At 40.9% G+C, this 21,035-nt stretch overlaps 1 protein-coding gene across 1 annotated transcript in view; it reads left to right on the top strand.

Annotated features, from left to right (window-relative positions):
* The window catches only part of Cfap206 (cilia and flagella associated protein 206), a 37,954-nt gene extending 21,071 nt beyond the window's left edge, over positions 1-16,883 (top strand). Inside the window, exons 11-12 of the mRNA XM_051161493.1 lie at positions 14,693-14,836; positions 16,439-16,883. Coding sequence (XP_051017450.1) covers positions 14,693-14,836; positions 16,439-16,669 — 375 coding nt within the window. The 3' untranslated portion in view covers positions 16,670-16,883. The remainder of the gene's footprint in view (positions 1-14,692; positions 14,837-16,438) is intronic.
* Positions 16,884-21,035: the final 4,152 nt, after the last annotated feature.

Here is a 21,035-nt window from a genome sequence, read left to right as displayed (position 1 = left end):
GCAAAATTGCAGTTATGAAGTAGCAACAAAATAATTACATGGTTGGTGGTCCCCACCAGATGAGGAGCTATATTAAAGGGTCACAGCATTGGGAAGATTGAGAACCACTACTTTGGGAGAACAGTGATACTTAGTTTCCCCCTAGGTCCCTGGTCTATCTATCTCAGGTGTTTGGTCATCTGAGCAGTGTTGGGTTTAGTTTCCATCTCATAGGGTGGGACTTAAATCCAATCAGATATTGTTTGGTTACTCCCACAAGCTTTGTGCCACTGCTGGACTAGCACATCTTGCAGGCAGGCCACCATTATAGATTAAAGAGCTACAGTACCACAAATAGCAGTCAGTAAGGGGTGAAGGCTCTGTGTAGGCACTAGCCGCCATTTTCCATGTTCAGTGAGTTGTGTAGGTATTGACTTCAGCAGTGAGGCTTTGCTGTCAGTTTCTGGAGAGCAGCCTGTAGTCTTGGCAACAGCCTGGGTTATTTGCAGATTCCCTTGGAATCCCTTTGCCCAACAACTTAATTAGATGAAAGCTAACCCGAGCACTGGAAGCTTCGTTTGGTGAGAAGGGATAGCCAGTTTGGCAGTTTCATTTAGATCCTCTTTATATATGTGTATTTCTAGTGTATTAGGTTTACATGTTACCCCTCAAATGGCCCTGAACTTTAGCTGTGTCCCCCAATATTCCTTCCCCATCTGTTCTGGATTCTCCTGTTCCATCTCCCCCATCCACTCATAGCTATCTATTCTATTTCCCTTTCTTAATGCCTCGCCCCCTGCATCTATACCTAACTTCAGTGGCTTTACAGATTTTAGTTTGGTGATCATTGATCTAAAAGCTACTATTCACTTATAAGTGAATACATACCATGTTCGTCTTTCTGGGTGCAGGATACTTCACTCAGAATGATTTTTTTTCTAGTTCCATCTGTTTACCTTCAAAATTCATGATGTTATTTTTATGGCTGAGTAATACTCCATTGTATAAATGTACTGTGTTTTCTTTTTCTTTTTTTCAGACAGGGTCTCTCTGTGTAGCTTTGGCTGTCCTGGACTTGCTTTGTAGACCAGGCTGGCCTTGAACTCACGGAGATCTGCCTGCCTCTGCCTCCTTGAGTGGTGGGATTACAAGTGTGCCACCGCACCTAGCTATGTATAATTTTCTTTATCCATTCTTCTTTTGGAGAACATCTAGGTTGTTTCTAATTTTTGGCTGTTATCAACAGAGCAGCAGTGAACATGGTTGAGCAAGTGCCTCAGTCATAGGAGGAAGTGTCCTTTGGGCATATGCCTAAATCAGACATTAGTAGTTTCCTTTCACAAGCTTTGTGGTTTAGCTGTATCCTGAGGTAGCTCTATTTCCGTCTTCTTGAGGAAATGCCTCACTGATTTCCATAGTGTCTGCAGAAGTTTATACTCCCACCATCAATGGATGAGTGTTCCCCTTTCTCCACATACTCACCTGCATGTGCTGTCACTTGTTTTATTGATCTTAGCCATTCTGACAATTGTCAGATGAAATCTCGGAGTTGTGTTGATTTTCATTTCCCTGATGGGGAAGAGCATTTAACATTTCTTTAAGTGTTTCTCAACATGTGAGTTTACTCTTTTGAGACTTCTCTGTTTGGATCCGTACCTCATTTTTAAGTTGGATTATTTGTTTTATTGATAACTAGTTTATTTTGGGTTATATGGTGGGGTTTTCTGGACCTGCTGGCAGTTAGAATAAAGACACAGAATCTTGTTCATATTCATGAAAGCTTAAACACTATAGCTTGGCAGACTCTGCTATTCAATCTCTCTTCAGCCCTGACTATTCTAGCCATGACCCAGCATGAGCCCATCACCTCTCTCTCATTCAGTCCTGCACCCGTTCCTCCTCATGTTATGCTGGTGAATCTCCATACCTGATTCTTCTCCCACTGACACTCTCTAACCCCAGATGTCCCACCTTTTCTCTTCTGCCTAGCTATTGGCCCTCAGATCCCCTCTAAGCCAATCAAAAAGTGAGGGAAGTAGACCATCTACAAACATGATGCAGATGCTGAGCATAAGAATAACAATATCAAAGTCAGGACAGTGCTGAGCTATTTGCCAGTACAGCATCAACAACTGAATATACAAAGACAACCTCTACACAGTGTGCAGCAGGATTACCCCAACAGAGAGGCTTTTAAATACATTTGTGGTATTAGCCCTGTATTGGATGTGTAGTTTGTAAAAATCTTTGCCCAGTGGGTAGACTGTGGTTTTGTTCTATTGACGGTGTCCTTTGCCTTACAGAAGCTTTTCGGTTTCATGAGGTCCCACTTATTAATTGTTGATCTAGTGCCTGAGTGTTGGTGTTCTGTTCAGGAAACTGTCTCCTGTGCCACTTCGTCTTCTATCAAGTGTAGTGTATCTAGTTTTATGCTGAGGCCTTTGATACATTTGGAGATGAATTTTGTGGCGAGTGATAGATATGGATCTATTTGTGTTCTTCTGCATTCAGCTGTACAGTTAGACCAGGATCATTTATTGAAGATGATTCCTTTTTTCAATGTGTGTTTCTGAATTCTTTATAAAAAAAAACAGGTGTCCACAAGAGTGTGGATTTATGTCTGGGTCTTCAGTTCTATCTCATTGATCAACGTGTTTGTTTTTGTACCAATACCATGCTGTCTCTATTACTATATCTCTGCAATACAACTTAAGGTTTGAATCGTGATATTTTCCATAGCATTTTTATTCAGGATTTTTTTTCATATCCTGAAGCTGAAAACTGTTCTCTCAAGATCAATGAAGAACCATTTTGTTACAATAAATTGTATCCGTTAGGCCTTAGGAGCCGACAACTGACACAGAGACTGACATATACTTTGAGGCTGCAGCACTACGCCGGGCAGAATCTAAACGGATCCTATTTTACTCATAAACTAACCTAAACTACTGTAAACCTCATAATATACATATATCCCAAGCCCTTGCCAATCTGATCCTCAGACACTTCATCCTCTCCCATCAACTGTCAACCATCTTCTTTCTCCCTCTCAACTGTCAATTCTGGCTCTACCCCCTGTCCAGGAAGTCCTGCCTTCCACTTCCTGTCCTTCTGCCCAGCTGATTGGCTAAATAGCATTATTGACAGTTGTTACATCCACTCAAGACATTCCTCCACACCGTATTGGAATTTTGATGGGGTTTGTGTTGAATCTGTAGATTGCTTTTGGCAGAATGGCCATTGTTTCTATTAATCCTGTTGGTCAATGATCTTTGTATCTTCTGTTATCTTCTTTAATTTCCTTCTTCAGTGTTTTAAAGTCTTATCATACAAGTTCCACTTTCTTGGCTAGAATTATCCCGAGAGATTTTGTTATTTGAGGCTATTTGAAAGGCATTATTTCCTCATTTTCTACCTATTACAATATAACTTCTATGTAGATTGTGCTAGCCTATATTGCTCAGGAAATAATGACAAGGCAAAAACAAACAAACAAACAAACAAACAAAAAGCCAAACATCTATCTACTCAGCTGTCGTGGAAGTTCCTTGGAAGATGGTCCTAGGAAGGTGTGGGCAGAATGTCTCCACTTCAGATAGAGCATCAGCAACAGACCAGATGCTGACTCGACTTAACTCTGGCTTGGTGAGCCAGTGCACCTCTGGGTGGTGTTCCCACAGGTGCATAAGACACTTATAGGAGAATGGCTTAACTCAAGGCAGCTGGTCACTGAACAGTCCACTCACCATGGGTGACAACTAAAAGCAGCATCCCTTGAGCACAGCTGAGCTCCAATGGACACTCTGCTCCCCATCAGTGACTACCGCTAGAACCTTTGGTGGAACATTGTGAAGCAATAGTTTACTGCGCGTCCTGACTCTTCTGAGGCTTCTTCCAGGAAACAGCTGCAGAATACTCCACTTCTTCCGCTAGCTCTTATTCTTTCTGACACTCCTCCTCACCAGTGTTTCCTGAGCCTTGTTAGGGATGTATTTTGTCTGAATATTGGTCTGCTGCACCACAACTACAGTCACTTATTCTTAGGGACCTAGCCAGTTATGAGTCTTTGATCACTGTCCGCTGGGTGGCGGGGGAGGTTTCCTTTCCTTCCACGACAGGCTGAAACATGAGTGGACAGAAGATAGTTTGGCAGGCATATCATATCAATTGAAGAAAACAGAAGCAGTTGCTTCTTCCCCAGCTGCGAGCTTTAGCTCTGGCTTACATCACTGGATGCGACTTCCTTCTGATGGAGTGCGTCTTAAAGCCAGTCAGAAGGCCCATACTGTAACTACAACCCTGTGCCACTTGCACAGCAGGTACATTATGCTTGGCATTTGATAGTGTAGCGAGGAAGCTTCACTACTGAACAGGACGGTGACAGTTCTCCTCAGCAGCCTCCATTGTGCCTTCTGGCTCTTCAACAGCCAACCAATAGGGAGGGAGCACCCAGTTTGGGCCTGGCCTGATTTCCCCATGCCTGGCAGTCAAAGTGTTATGGTGATTTTGGAAATAAGATCTTGCCATCTAGTTTGGCATACAACCAATAGCAATGGCAGTAGCCTTTATGTTTATCAAGCCTTGGGATGCTCTTCCTGGGCATCAACTTCAGAGGGAAATTGCTCATTCCTGGCACTGGAATTTCATTCAATAACCCTATAGCTTCTGGGAGTGCCTTTTCCACCAATGTCCGGTGTGTTTCTTGGCAGCTTGAGTGCTATTTTTACTTTTCTTCCAGATGTGTTTCCACCTTCGTGCTAATGAAAGGTTAGCACTGCATGAGGGAACCTTTAGTGATCGGAGCCTCTGAAGACCCGTTCCTGTCCACACTAAATAAGTCCCATTTGATCTTGAGCAGCTAAAAGAGGGATGCTAAAAGCAATAACAACAAGACAGTAGCATAGAGTATAGGACAAAAGGATCCCATCATTTCTGTAAACTGTTTTGTCAAAAGAGCAATGCTGGGAACGCTGGCCTCGGGGCAGCAAATGTCCTTATCCAGCCTCTCTAATTGAGTCACTTTCCCTGGGGCATCCAGCCTTCACGTCCTGGGTGCGGCTGTTGACTGGGGTCCCTCTCTATCTCTCCACACTCAGTGGCCTTGGAATGCAAGCTTGAATTGTCTGGCCCAGACATCTTCCTGTATCGGCTTCTGAGACTGGCCTTTCATCGTGACAAGCTGCCGAAAGGGCCCTGGGCTAGGCAAAGAGTCTTTACTACAGTGTGGTTTCTTTCATTGCTATAACAAACTATGGGTGTGATGTAATAATTTTTTTCCCACTTTTGACCACTTTTTCACCTTGACAAATGTCTTGCAACATGCCCGTGAACAAGCAACCCAAACCCCTTTCTCTTTTTTTCATTTCCTCCTCAGGGCTTGACACCCTTGAACCCAATTTAAATAATTCAGATCTTTCGGAATATCTCCTATTTTATAAAGAGAATGCCCAGCCTCGGGGCTCAGTGAGGCCCATGAAGCCCCACGCCAAACTTGAGGTGTCTACTAAATCAATGTGTGAACTCAGCCATGAACACAGTTCTGCCTGGGCCTCAAACCCTGCCCCTCTCATTCCCAGCTTCCTCTTTAATGCCTGTGCTTGCACTTTTTTCTACTCTATGATATCCATGAGGCCCTCAGCAATCATAATCGTCCCATATGGCTTATATAAGCTAGTCCACCAGGAACTGGTTTTCCTTATAGGTTTGTTGCCTTTGTTCAAGGTGGGTGTGTCGAGTAACTGCATGTCCAGGCTTTAGATTTCTTTCCCATCACTGTGACGATATATGATGAAATAACATTTTTTTAAAAAGAGGATTCAATTCTTGGGGGAAATCTGATTGCTTTTGCAAAAAGTGTATGTATGAGATAGAAATTGGTTTCAGTAACATCAATAAAAATACAGTTCCCAAAATGGATTTAACTAGACATAAAATGTTGGCAGCAATGTAATTCCCTAAGTAGTTAGGCTGAGGGTAGCACCTAATGAGAAGAAAAAAACTTGCAGGAAAAATTGGATGCCACCTGGAGAAACACCATATTGTGCATGACAACTTCACACACGTTTTAAAGTATTAATAGGAGATTGTCTACAAGTATTCCAGTTTCACATAGCGGTGGCAGAGAATACTTACACACAAGAAAGTGTTCATGAAAGATGCCTAGCTCCTTGATACTGCATACAAGTCAAAATGGGGTCCAGGCATTTCTAGAACTACAAAGTATTGGTCATGGAAAGCACAGTCCTTGGCATCTATAGAAAGTACCTCCCATGCTCTTAGTTTTGTTTCTCTGGCTGTACAGAAAGTGCCTTCACAGAATCAACAGGAGGAGAGCAGAATTATTTCAGCTCACGGGGCCGCGGTTACAATCTGTCACTATAGAAACAGATGTCAGGGCTTCCGGAACTTAAAGCTGCTTGGCACGTCACACCCACAGTAAAGGTCTGAGAAGGACTGTGTTCTCATGCAAAACCACACACCTCGCCTCAGAGGGTGAGGTGGTTAATGTGAGTGACCATGGCCCAGGAATACAGATTCATGTTACCACGGATCCCCTGTTCCAGCTCAATCTTGTAATATCTCGTGGAGTGGCTAGCTCTAATTCTTAAGGGAAAAAAATGGGGTTTCTGTCTAAATGATCTTACCTCTTATCTGTGCTATACTAACTTAATCTGTTTTATGTTTTATTATTACAGTGGATTTACCTGGGAAAGGGAACTTGCAAAAGCACATTATAGAAATCCGGTAGTAATATGGTATCCCTATAAATTTTCTTTTAACAAGATTGTCTTTTTTTCATGCAATAAATATTCATAACAGCGATGGAGGTCAGATTTGTTAGAAATCAGAACCTTGTAAGCATAGCCAAATTCTACTTTGTATGCCAATGGTTCCATATGAAAATGGGGACTGGGGAGATGGCTAACCAGTTAAGAGCACAGAGGACCAAAGTTTCATTCCCAGCTCATGGCAAGCAGCTTACAACCACCTGTCACTCCAGCTCCAAGGCCGTCAACACCCTCTTTTGGCCACTGAAGGCACCTGTGCACATATGCATAGATACACACATAATTAAAAATAAAACAAGCATTTTAAGAAACACCTAAAATAAATATAAATAAAAATAGTAGATGCTGCCTTTTGTTTTGTTTTGTTTTGCTTGAGACAGGCACTTCCATATCTGTGACCTACAGTCACACACACGCAAAAAAAAAAAAATTATTTTTGGAAAAGGAAGTATTGATTTTTATGTTACCCATAACTATTATATAAGTTATATAAAAATTTAAATAATACATATTTTATTTAGAACTTGTTTTAGAAGGAAATCTTTATCAAAATAGCAAAAATTTGTATGACATTAACCTTTTACAGTTAATGAAACCTTCCTCTTATCCAATGAATGCTATTTATATAAGCAAATAGTATTTTAAGGTTCTATGAAGGAAACTGACCCAGAGGCACTGCTTTAATATGTTTTACAGTGTTCGGTGTGCCCACACTAGAAGTCGCTCCTCTGTTACAGTGATAAACCCCCATAGCCAAAAGCAGCTTGTAAGGGAGGAGCCAGCTTGGCTCCCTCCTCCAGGGCACTAGAGTCAGAAGAGGCATGGCTGCAAGCAGTAGGAGCAGGGATCTGCCTGGTGCCGGATGTCGGCACACAGGAAGCAGAGAGCATGCACAGGGTGTGGTGAGGTTGTAAGCTCCTGAAGCCTGCCACTGGTAACTCGCCTCTTCCAACAAGGCTGCACCTGCCAAAGGTTCCCATGACCTATGGCCCCGAACAGCACCACCACTCGGAGACTAGTGCGCAAAGGCATCACCCCTGGGGCATTTCTAGGTTTATAAGGCAGCACATATATCAGAATTTTTAATATATCACCAAAATATACTTATAAATCCCTACATGTGCATTTTAATAGGGCATGCCAAAAATAAAAATATTTTAACACAGTAAAAATGAATAGAAAAATAATTGAACTGACCACAGTTTTATTGTATTGCTACATATCTTTTTGGACACAACGCATGAAAACATTACTTCGACACCCATGACAACACATTTATATGAAGTGCAGGTGCACCTAGTAAAAAAGGAGGCTTACACCCTCCCTTAACATATAAGAAAGCTTTAGCAGCTTTAGAGATCAAAAAGTCAAGTGTTACCTGTAGACTTTTAAAGCTTGGTAAATAACATAGTGAATATGTCTTTCTGATGAAAAAACAAAACAAACCAAACAAACAAACAAAACCAACAACCCGTCTTTGCCATGAATGGTGGTGCATATCTTTAATCCCAGCACTTGGGAGGCAGAGGCAGGTAGGTCTCTTTGAGGCCAGCCTGCTTATGGCAAGCAAGACCTTCTCATAAACACACAAACAAAGAAGAAAAATCAATCTCCCAATCTCCCCCTCCCACCCCCGCTGCCCTCTCAGACGGTCTCATTATGTAGACCAGAATGGCCTCAAATTCATAGAGATCCACCTGTCCGCCTACTGAGTGCTGGGATTAAAAGCGTACACCATGATGTCCAGCTGAAAAAAAAATGTCTTTTGAAACGTTACTTTAGACCAAAGCTTTTATTTTTTAATTTATAGTGAAGCTAAATTGTGTTTCTAATGTTTGCTTATGTGCCGAAGGAAAAACAGGAAGAACTGCAGTTTCTTGGGCCAGGCATCATTAAACTGGCCCAGCACCAGTCTGGGATATGGTTTCCTGTCTGGATTTGGCAGTGCACATCTGTCCTGTACCTTGGATTAGGTGATACCTGCCTGCCCCACACAGCCCTTTACCCAGAATTGTGTCATCATGTACACTCAGGTGGCTGGTTTTCTCTCTAGGTTATCACCTAGAGACCCATGGATCAGGCGTGCTTCTGTCTAGCATAGCGCTTAAAGAAAGAGATACACAACAGCTGTTGTTTGTAACTTCTCATCAAGTGAGGACATAGAGAGTTTAAATCAATTGATCATGACCTTAAAAGTTATGGAAACCAATGTCTTCCTCAGAACATCACACAGGTGAAGGCTGGCTGAGCTCCCTCCACTGATCCGCTGAGCTATTAGAATTCATGTTTAAGACTCCAGGCTTAGAGAAAGGACAGAAGCAATGATTCATCGTGTGCTGCCCCGATCCAGAATGTGCTTCCTTGGATAAATCGGTTTACTCCTTGTGTTTTGGGGGTACCCTCTTGGAGGCAAGAGAGCATGGCTTAAAATGTCTAGGCTATCAGCCCCTTGATGATGCTCACTTCAAGCAAAGTTGTGTCCTGTTTCCTGTGGCCCAGGAAGGGGGTATAGATGAGTCTAGAGAGCTGATGGAATAGTTAAGTTCTGGCCATACAAACAGAAGCGAAAGGACCCAAGGTAACATGCAAGCTGTGCCTAGCCAAGTGACAGATGGGCGACACACACAAACAGTGCCTCTGATGGGCCTCAGTGTGAGCCTCCAGGACTGTACGGGGCAAGGGAGCAGAAACAGAACTCCACGATCTTTAGTCACCAGTGGAGTTCCTCAACTCAGGCCAAGTTAGCATTCGTGGCTTCTATTGCTGTGATGAAACACTGACCTTCTTGGGGAGGTAAGAGTTTATTTCTCATATTCCCATGGTCAGAGAAGCTGGGACAGGAACTGAAATCGTGTCGTGGAGGAATGCTGCTTACTGGCTTGCTATCCCAGGCTCGCTTAGCTTGCTCTCTCATACAACTTATGACCAGGGCTGGCACCACCCACATCAATCATTACAGGAAAATGTCCCATTGACTTGCCTCCAGGCCAATCTGATGGTGGCATTTGCTGAGTTGGGGTTTCCTCTTCCTAGATGACTCTGCCTTGTGTCAAGTTGACAAAAGCCAGTAGAGATGCTAAGAAGAATGTTTGGGCTAATTGGTATAATAAAGACACTTTAATGGAGGCCTAGGCAGAGGGGTTAAAAGAATGCTGCTTAAGGAGAAAATTAGGTATCCAAGCATGGAAGTAGCTTTTACAAATGAGAAGTTTTACTACACAGGGAATGTCTTTTCTCTCTGCATGTTACCTTAAAATAGGCTACAGCAATCTCTTTCTTTGACATAGATTTGCTCTGTTAGGAAATAAAGAAGTAAAATACAAAATCAGAGAAGGGATGGGAAAGCAGTTGTCCTTGGAATTCGTCTTTAGTTTTGGTTTAACTTCTAAAACTTTAAAGTTAAAAAATTAATTCCTCAAAAAAAATTAATTGCTCCTCTTAACTCATATATAGTTTTGAAGTGTTTATTGTTGTAAATTAATAATTTTATTGTTTATTTTTTAGATGATTTTATATTCCAATTCAAGCAAGCTGCCTATTTGTGATGTTTAAAGATTTTATTGCCTTGGACTTTTAGTTAAATGAACAAAGCAAAATTATTTAGAGACAATAAATATTCCCCATAAAGGGAGACATAAAGTCAACTTATCTATAGTTACATTTTCTCACCTTTTACACTTGAAAGTTGAGTTAAATGCTGATCACACATAAAACCAGTGGATTACCACATATCTACTTGTGTCCTTCTCCCCCCACCCCCTGCAAACTTTCCTTTCTCCTTTAGGTTAGCTATGGAAGGGAGCAGCTGCTCAGAAGCTTAACAAGCCAAAATGCCTTTAGAGATCTGAAAGGACAAGAACAATGTCTGAAACCAAGATGTCTTCACAGCAAGCAAACACAATAGAGCCCTTAAACCAAACACCTTGAACGCAAATCAGAAACAGAAGTGGCATTTATGTACCAAATAGGGTCCTTACCTGGCCAGCTCCGAATAAACAAGCAAGCCCTCAAGTAAACCACGAAAAGAGCCAAGAAGGCCGGGAAAGAACTCCCCAGAATCAACCCGAGTGACTCTTCTAGTGAAAAGCAGATTGTTCCCGAACACTAAATCCTGGCACTCTAGATGCTGACACAAAACAGAGCTCTTACCTCAAAGGGAATAAAACATAGTTTATCCTGAAGCCAAATATGAGTGGCCATGGTCTGAGGAAGGTTTTAATAGTTTTATAGAGCAAAGAACTTCGTAAGACAAGTGCTTTTCAAACACATAGGGAGAAGCCAAGTGATGGATTAAAGCAAAGTGGGAGGCTGTCTGATAGCATTTAGATTGTGGTGCATGAGAGGTGTTTGCTTGTATATCCCAACAACTTCCCCTGATTAACTGTCGCAAAGATGCCGTATCACATGCAGACAAGGGCAATTAGTGGGTATCAAGAGGGATAATGATGTCTCAAGATAATTGGCTCTGAACCTGTAATATTCCAAATTCTCCAGAATCATTCAAACGCTGCTCAGCTGATCAGACAGGAAGGCTCGGTGGGAAGGGCACTTTCCTTCCAGTAACTTGCGTTCATGCCTGCTAACACTCCGCTCACGCTCTCCACTCTCACACAGTTCAGGGTCTCTCTCGTAGGGAGTGGTGCCACCCAAAGTGGAGGGTTGGGTCTTCCCACTTCAGTTAACTCAGTCAAGATAATTCTCCATAGCTGCGCTCACAGGACAGCCTGACCCAGAGAAGTCCTCACTCAGCAAGACTCCTCTCCCAGGTGATGGTCGCCTGTTCTAAGCTCACAACATCCAGCCATCACAGTCACCTATGCATATTCTCTTTTTGGATTGTCTTCATTTTTATTAATTAGCCCTACTTGTTCCTTCCCCCGGGAAAGTCTGGGGTCCGGGAGATCATGGACGTCACCGAAATGCAGACCAGCAAAGGACTCAGCTTAGTCAGGAAGCAGAGTGCACAGCCTTTATTCGTAGCCATGTCGTGCCCTTACAGCTTTGACTCCAAAATACACAGACCGTAAGATACCAGCCTGCTAATGCCTTTTTCCCTACTGGGCAAAGAGCAGGTTTTTATATGTTACTAATTGGACCTCTTTGCAGAAGATGAACGTGAAGAGCATTACATCTGGTTGAGGAGATTCCTGTTGGGGTGTGAAGGTAGCTCTCTGCCAGAACTCCTGTTTTTTGGGGACATTTGGCAAATGCATTGTCCTGGCTTGATGTCAGTTCAACAGATCTTCTTCACTTAGTTTTAAAATGAAGACTTAATAAAGTGTTCTACCTTGTTTAGTGGTGGTAATAACCGGACTGGAAACAAACCCAAGGCAGGTGATGGGCCCAGTCTCTCCCCAGCTGGGGAGTCATGCCAGGGGCCGTGTTGTGTGAGCCTGTATCTCTCTCACACATCCTCAGTTTTTTTTTTTTTACTACACTGACAAGCAACGTTAGTACAGGGCTGAGTAGAGGTGATAAGAATAGATGTCGTTCTCTTCCGGGACCTTTTCATTTCCTTATATGGTCTGTTACAGGATTCCCCTCACCCATGCATTTTTATCACGCTAAAATCCCCCTCCCCATTATGTCATTTGCTGAGATGATATCAAATTGCTTCTGTACCTGTTGAGAGATGATCTAGCTTTTGTTCTATAGTCAGCTGTTTGTTGTAAATTACCATATATTAATTAATTAAAACAACTTTACCTTGAGATTAAGCCGACTTGCTTGGTTTTCTTATATTTAATGTATTCCTATAACTAATTTTATAAAATGTGTTTTGGATATAGTATCCTACTTATTCATTTATCAGGTTTAATGAGCTTTATTTAGGAGTTTATTAAAATTATTCTCATGAAGTTTTCATGATAGTCTTCCGTAAGTGGTTTAATCTCCACATGAACTATTGCCCCTAACCCCGTTTACTTGGTTTTGGTTTTCTGAGACAGGGTCTCACTTGGTAGCCCTAGCTGGTCTGGAACTTGCTATGTAAAGCAGGCTGGCCTTGAACTCACAGAGATCAGCCTGGCCTGCTGCCTCTGCCTCCCAAGGGCTGAGATTAAAGGTGTGTGCCTCCATGTGCAACCTTTTCTGTTGCCCTTTGTGCGTTTTTGTTTTGAGACTGGGTCTCATGTCACCTGTGTTTGCGTTGAGCCCACAATCCTCTTGCCCTCCCTTTCTATTATACTGCTTTTTAAATTCCATGTATTACTTACTTTATAGTCTTTCTCTCTTTATTTTGATTCATCTTACCAGGGTCTTGTCTTATTTTATTATATTTATTATTTATTTTTACTTCCATTAGACTGTTTTCTCGGTCTTTTCTTCGAGAATCAATGATTGGATTTGTCGGCCCTGTTTCACATTTGTTCTCTTTTCCCATTTCAGGCTGCAGTCTTTGTCACCTCCCTTCATGGCCTTCATTTTATTCTACTTGTTTCCCAGATTCCTTCATAACATCTTATCTCATTAACTTTTGTGCTTTAGAAATGTGTCAGCCACACTGATGCAGTGACAGGCCATATGCCTTTAAACACAGTCATTTCCCTTAACAGTTGCATTCTAAGTCATTTTGTAATTCGTTCTAGCATCTTTTTTTTTTTTTTTTTTAGCTTAAACTTGAGTTGACTTATGTAGGACAATTTTTACTTTAAAAAATGATTTATTTATTATGTATAGTGTTTTTACCTACCTGTTCCCTTCTCGCCAGAAGAGGGCACCAGATCTCATTCTAGATGGTTGTGAGCCATCATGTGGGTGCTGGGAATTGAACTCAGGACCTCTGGAAGAGTAGCTAGTGCTCTTAACCTCTGAGCCATCTCCCCAGCCCCCAATTTTTACTTTTAATTCCAAACAGTTTATTATTTGTATCTATTTTTCACTTGAGCCTTCACATGACATTTCAAAGTGTCCTTTTCTTTCTTACAGATAAGCATTTGAGTCTGTAAGATTTAAAAGGCATCTGTAAGGAGCTGGAGAGTGCTTGGCAGTTCAGAGTGCTGGTTCTCAGCACCCATATCCGGCGGCTCAGCATCGCATGTAGCTCCAGCTTCAAGAGACCCACTGTTCTCTTCTGGCCTCCGCCATCACTGCACACACACACACACACACACACACACACACACACACACACCTCACTAAAAATTAAAAAAGCCTAAAGAAAATGACAGGTTAGATTCAGCTAACCGGAGAGGTGTGTGCACTCTGTAAATCACATAGTTTTCTATTAAAACATCGTTTTTCTCTGTGCACCTGTCCCCCCCCCCCCCCGCTTTGAGCTTCTTTAATCCACAGCTGTTTTTCAGTGACCTTCAGTAACCTAAAGATGTGCATAACGATAGTGTTAAATATCTTTTCATTATGCTTTTATCTACCCCACCATATCACAAGGAGTTTCAATCTATATTTGGTGGCATTGCCATGGGAAGTTACTGTCTTTTCACCCACATTACTGTGACTCGAGTTCCCTTTTAACTGTCTCTCACAACACCAAGCACAGCATAATCAACTGCTCTTAGCCTGGAGTTACTATTACTTAGTATCAGGTATCCTTGGAGAAAACCAGCATATTCAAATAAGGATAAAAAACAAAAAACTTTGGGCAACCCGGTATGGAGGCCAAGTTCAAGTTAAAATATATCCCAAGGAAGATCAAATAGATATGGTTTATACCTAATATTTAGTTTCTAGTTTTAATTTCTATTTCCACTTTCACTCCTAATTTAGAAGACTAGGAAGACATTTTAAAAATTTGCATAAAGCCAGGCTCTGCAGGAACACAATTACATTTGGCTGGCATTTACAAGTACATTCCATGTTCCAAAAATATTTTACTAGTCTGTTAGAAGTTATAGCTAAATAATTTTATTTATCTTATATTTAATGTTTATTTTATAAGTGCTAATTACGAACTTCCATTTCTTTAGATGAGAGATGTTGACAAGCGTTATATAAAACCAATTATGAAGTGTGAAAACAGCACACAGACAGATACACACATATTGCCACCAATTATCGTGCGATCCTATGAGTGGAACGAATGGGAGTTAAGAAGAAAAGCTATAAAACTGGTTTGTAACAGTATTTTCTGAACTGTTTGTAAGTTGGGGAATCTTGGTACTGTTGCCCATAGTGTTGGTAAGTTAAACTGTTTATATAAAAGTAATAAGTTCTACACAGTTCTCTGCTGATGTAAAAGTAATTAGCATAATTTATAAGTTGCCAGCTTCATATATTATAAAGTTGTCTTCTAATTTTATTATTTATTTATTTATTTATTTTAGGTTTTTCTAGACAGGTTTTCTCTGTGTAGCCTTGGCTGTCCTGGACTCGCTTTGTAGACCAGGCTGACCTCGAACTCACAGCGATCCACCTGCCTCTGCCTCTCGAGTGCAGAGATTAAAAGGTGTACGGTACCACGCCCAGCTCACCACCCGGTTTCTAAACAATGGTGGTTATTAATTATTTCACAACTTTAAAATCATTTTCTGGGCTGGAGAGATGGCTAAGTGGTTAAGAGCACGTACCATTCTTGCAGCTGTCCTAGGTTCAGTTTCAGGCATACACGTAGGCAGCCCCAGTTGCCAGCCCCAGGAGATCTGACACTCTCTTCTGGCCTCTGCAAGCTCTCAAACACACGTACACAGATGCTGCATACACATAAATAAAAACCAGAATAAATCTTAAAAATAAAAGAATACGTTTTTCTAGCTCTGGTCATACAAACATATTCTTTCAGCTACTTGGAAGTCTGAGACCTGCCTAGGTTAAAGGGTGAGTTCATGGCAGCCTGAAACTTAGCAAGAATCTATGTCAAAGATTCCGTGTGTGTGTGTGTGTGTGTGTGTGTGTGTGTGTGTGTGTGTGTGTGTGTGTGTGTAGCTCACAACCATCTATAATGAGATCTGGTGCCCTCTTCTGGTTGTGGGCACATGCAGGCAGAATACTGTATAAATAATAAATAAATAAATACATATTTTTAAAAATCCAAGTTCTATGAATTTTAAAGTTAGTACTAAGGCAGTCATAAGAACATTTAAAGTCATAACTGAGATCATTGTAACTCAATCTTGTGCATTTTTCTTTAGGCTCAATTTCATCAGGTCACATGTTTTCCCATGATTTTTTAGTGTTCTAATGTTTCATAGAAAAATAAGATATTTGGTTCATTAGGATAATTCAGAAAGTTGTCATACAAGATGATAAGTTCAAGCCCTAGAAACTACCATCAAAAGAAAGCATTAACACTAGGAGTTTTCTTCTGACTTCCTCATGCACACCATGGAATGCACATGCCTTCAGTCATATCACACACATCTCAAACTCATCATCACCACCACCATCACCACCATCATCATCACCACCATCACCACCATCATCATCACCACCACCATCACCACCATCATCATCACCACCATCACCACCATCATCATCACCACCATCACCACTATCATCACCACCACCATCACCACCATCATCATCACCACCATCACCACCATCATCATCACCACCATCACCACCATCATCATCACCATCCTCACCATTAGAGAAAATGTAATGTTTATTTGTGGATTGGGAAAATAAAAGTTAAATATTAACTAAGTGCTTGAGACTATTATTACATTATTTATTTTTTAGAGAAATATTAATCCCTATTTTTGCTTTCTATCTAGGCTAATTTGCGCCAGAAAATTACTCACTCTGTACAAACTGACCTTAGTCACATGAGAAGAGAAAACTCTTCACAGGTGTACCCTTTGAAGGATGCCAGCACGCAGACCAAGCGAGAAAGCAGCAGCCGAGTGCCTAGGCCCCAGATTTTCATAGCTGGTCTGCGTGGAGGACAAAGCAAAACAACCCGTGGGATAAAGGTAAACTTAACCAGAGCAGTGGATGAAACATAGAGATGGAAAATTTGGAGATTTAAAAGAAGATGCTCTGTACAAAGTATGGAAAAGAGTTCAAAGTACTATAAATGCACATAGTTGATTTTGTGGGGTTGGCATAGTCATTGGTCTTGTGAGTGTGTATTAGAGTCCCACACTTTGGCTGACTGCTGTGAAAATCTAAAAGCAATTTCTGTAGCACATTTCTTGTTCTATTAAAATTGACAAGTAAAATGCTGTCCGTTTATTTGTTTTATCTTTTAGAAAAAGTTTAGCAGCATCAGGATTGAAATTACAGTGACAGTCAGATAACAGTATAAGATGATCAGCACTGGGATAGAGGCTACTTCTAAACTCCTACAAAGTGCTGAACAATAACTTTTATTCTAAAACACATCACTTTCTGCTTCATTAGCTACCCAGTGCTGACACAGATGTCCATATAATGAGCCTTACTATCTGGAACAATTAAAGTCAACATCCACATTATGCCTTTTAAAACCGGGAGATGTGATATTTATATCTGAATTTCAGGCTCCTTGAGAAAAAAAATCAGAATATCTGGTAACACTGGCTGGCTTTCCAGTTTGAGCCTTCAAGTTTATTTTGTTGTCTAACTCAGAGCCTGCGGCATAAGAGCCTTCCCACTTCAGACTCCTTGTCCTTATTTGGCCTGTAAGCCATTGTGTTTTGGGCTCCTGTGAATTCTTACACTTTAGAGGTACAGTTTTATTACTCCTATACACTTGTAATACTAACTAATGAATAAGAAAGTTCCCAGGTGAAAGGCGCTAGCAAAACAACTAGGAGAAGGGAGGTGTCCTTCATATTCTGTTGTTGCAGGCTATCGATCCCATTGTGAACTGTAAAGCCCTGTGTCTGGTGTGGTTGAGCCCTAGCACATAGCTTTAGTCCAAGAACTTTCTGCTTACTGTAAGCAGGTGATTCTGGGGTGGTTCAGGCAGCCCTAGCACACACCTTTAATCCAAGAGCTTTCTGTACACAGGATTTAATAACGTTAACCCTTGGTTAATGAATGGAGCAAGAAACCAGCTGACTGGGATTAAAGAGTAGGAGGGACTTGGAGTTGAAGGGTGTTTAAGACAGCGTGGATAAGAGAAGAGGTTCAGGCCCTAAGATCAATAATTAATAAATGGGACCTCTTGAAACTGAAAAGCATTAAAGCAAACGACATTGTCAATAGAACAAAACATCAGTCTACAGATTGGGAAAAGAGCTTCACCAATCCTACATCTCATTCACTAATACCCAAAATATATACAAAACTAAAAAAAATTAAACATGAACAAACAAAATAGCCCAATTAAAAAGTGGGCCACAGAGCTAAACAGAGAATTCTCAACAGAGGAATCTCAAATGGCTAAGAAACACTTAAAGAAATACTCAACATCCTTAGTCATCAGGGAAATGCAAATCAAAATGACTCAGATTCCATCTTACACCTGTCAGAATGGCTAAGATAAAGAACTCAAGTGATAGCACATGCTGACAAGGATGTGGAGAAAGGGGAACACTCCTTCGTTGCTGGTGGAAGTGCAAACTTGTACAACCACTTATCAACTTGATGCTTTCTCAGAAAACTGGGAATAAAAGGGCCAGATATACCACTCCTGGGTATATACCTGAAAGATGCTCCACCATACAAGGGATTTGTTCATAACAGTTTTATTATAATAGCCAGAATCTGAAAACAACCTAGATGTCCCTCAACCAAAGAATGGATAAAGAAACTGTGGTACATTTACACCGTGGAATACTACTGGGCTATTAAAACAAGGAAATCATGAAATTTGCAGGCAAATGGATGGAACTTGGAAAGGTCATTCTGACTGTATCTTGAAATCTAGTTTCCACGGGTACTATATAAAGGTGAACCTGAAACAAGTCTTGTCGTGATTTTCATACCTTTATTTAAAAATGAAGAGGCTGGCTGTTAAGACAAAGTCTAGAGGGCAGGATGGGATAAGGTCATTATAGAACTTATTAAGCTTTAGGAATTCATGTTTGTAATTTTTGTTATTTTCAGTTAGCCTTCATCCAAATTCATAAACACAAGCCACTATTGTCTTAGAACTGGGGTTAGAATGGACTAATGAATAAAAACACCAGATACAACATGAGAAAAACAAGCGTTTAGTATGAAAAATACCTGGGGCTGGGGGTGGGGCGATGGCTCAGCATTTAAGAACTAGCACTGTTCTTGCGGATGACCCGAGTTTGTTTCCCAGCAGTGGAGTGAGAAGAGAACACTGGTGGGGTTGGTTACGCCTTCTACCTTTTATGTGGGTCCCTGGGATCAAATGTAGGTTGCCAGGTTTTTGTAGCAAGTGTCTTTTACTACTGAGCCATCTTGCCAACTTTTATGTATATTCTTTATGGTCAACTCTATACTATACTTTATAATGTTCAACAAGTTAGAATACACCTTAATGGCTCCTTAAATTTTTAGCTATTTTCTACACGTTCATTTTTTTCTTTAAGTTCATTCTGTTATTGCCAATGAATATAAACTATGTAATTCTTTTATAGTAGCATGATATCATTAATATCCATTGTGGATATAATATCCACTATATTATGGATATGGTGAGCTTCCTTTTGTAGACATCATAATGACTTATACCTGAACAGAAACAGAAACAAGCAAGACAAAGAAAACTACTTGTAAATGTTGTTTTATTTATTCAGATGAGGGGATGAGATAAGATCTGTTACCAAACCTTTCTAGCTCTTTTTGAACTCTCACTGGCTGGTTCAACTCAGATGTTCCATCTCGAACTTCTCTCCAAGATGACTGATTCAAACTGGCTTCTCTTTGCTTCTGACTGAATTGCTCTGCCTACCCTCAAAGTAATTCTGGCAATATGTTTTATCTTCTGGCTCCTTCTCATTCTTGGGCTCATTCTATCTTTACCTGTGTCCAGCTTGTTCTTTCTGCAATCTGTTTCTCTAAAACTGTCCTGGTTAAAAACTCATGGTAAAAACTCACTCTCCCCGTGTTGCTCTTAAGAAGCCTCTCTTTCCTGTCCTGTTCTCATGAGAGTTGGGTGTATCCTATCCCTGACTTATTCTGTCAAATCTTTCTCTGATTCAACACTTTGTCCCTCAATTAGATGTCACTTTCAAACATGTCTGCTTCCTTCTGTAAACTAACCTTACCTTCATGGTTTAGGATTAAAGTGTGTACTAAGGGCACATCTGTATTCCAGCCAGATCGATCATATTGTAATCCAGAGTGTGTCTGCATTCCAGCTGGATCACATAGACCTAAAGGGTCTTTGGATATAGTTTAGTTCTAGCCTGTTTACTTAGAATGTGAATGTTTCTCCTAAAAAAAAAAAAAAAAAAAAAAAAAAAAAAAAAAATCATAGGTGGCCATAGTGGTGCACACCTTTAATCCCAGCAGGCAGTTCTCTTGAGTTCCCAGCCAGCCTGTTCTAAAAATCTAGCTTAGGTCAGCCCGGGTTCTGTTACACAGAGAAACTCTGTCTTGAAAAGCCAAACAAGTCTGGGGCACCTTCTACATAATATTAATATGTAGTGATAAGGTATTGATAAGGTATTAAAGTTTTCCAGTAACATTAAGAGGTGAGATATATTTATGCCTATAGGATGGTTTATGACTTGCACCCTAAAACTCTCCAAAGAGGATTTTTGGGAAAGATTATGCTACTAAAGATGGAAGCTCTTGGATATTTTAGAATCCTGTATCCCTGTTACTGTTAAGGGCTGATGCTATTTCTGTAGTTTTAAAAATCAATACCTATCTTTTTCTGTGTGCCTGACAGCGTTTCACTATGCAGCCCACACTGATGCTGGAACATAGATTTTTTTCTTCTGTATAAACCTCTCAAATCCTGGGATTATGGGCATGTGCTATCAACAGCACATCAATATAGATTTTTTTTTTTTTTTTGAACATGAGCCATTTCACCCCAGGATTACTTTTCAAATAATTAACATCCTCTAGTCAATAACTGTTATAGTGGTTGACGTGCCTGTTAATACATCTACTATTTCTTAAGTTTTTTTTGTTGTTCGAAGATCAAGTAGGAACCATACCAGGTTAGACAATGACAGTAAAGATGATGAAGACACTGACACAAAACTTCTGAGCAGTAAATTTATCCAAGAAGCAACATGGAAGGCCGTGACGGAGGTGAAAGTTACAAACGTTCAAGTTCTGGGAGCGTCTCTAACGGTTTCTACACAAACGAATAACCAAGAGCATTTCGAAATCCCTTTTGGGGCTTAAATCTCTTTGGACAGCCCGCAATCCGGGTCGCGGGGTGGCGGGAACACCTAGACTCCGCCCTCTCAGCCAACCGGAAGCTGCGGTTTTCAGAACGCCCTCTAGGGCCGA

Source organism: Acomys russatus, chromosome 2 (genome assembly GCF_903995435.1).
Source record: "Acomys russatus chromosome 2, mAcoRus1.1, whole genome shotgun sequence".
In the NCBI taxonomy this organism is placed as follows: Eukaryota; Metazoa; Chordata; class Mammalia; order Rodentia; family Muridae; genus Acomys; species Acomys russatus.
Note: the sequence above shows the minus strand (reverse complement) of the source record. Positions and strands in the feature narration are given on the sequence as shown.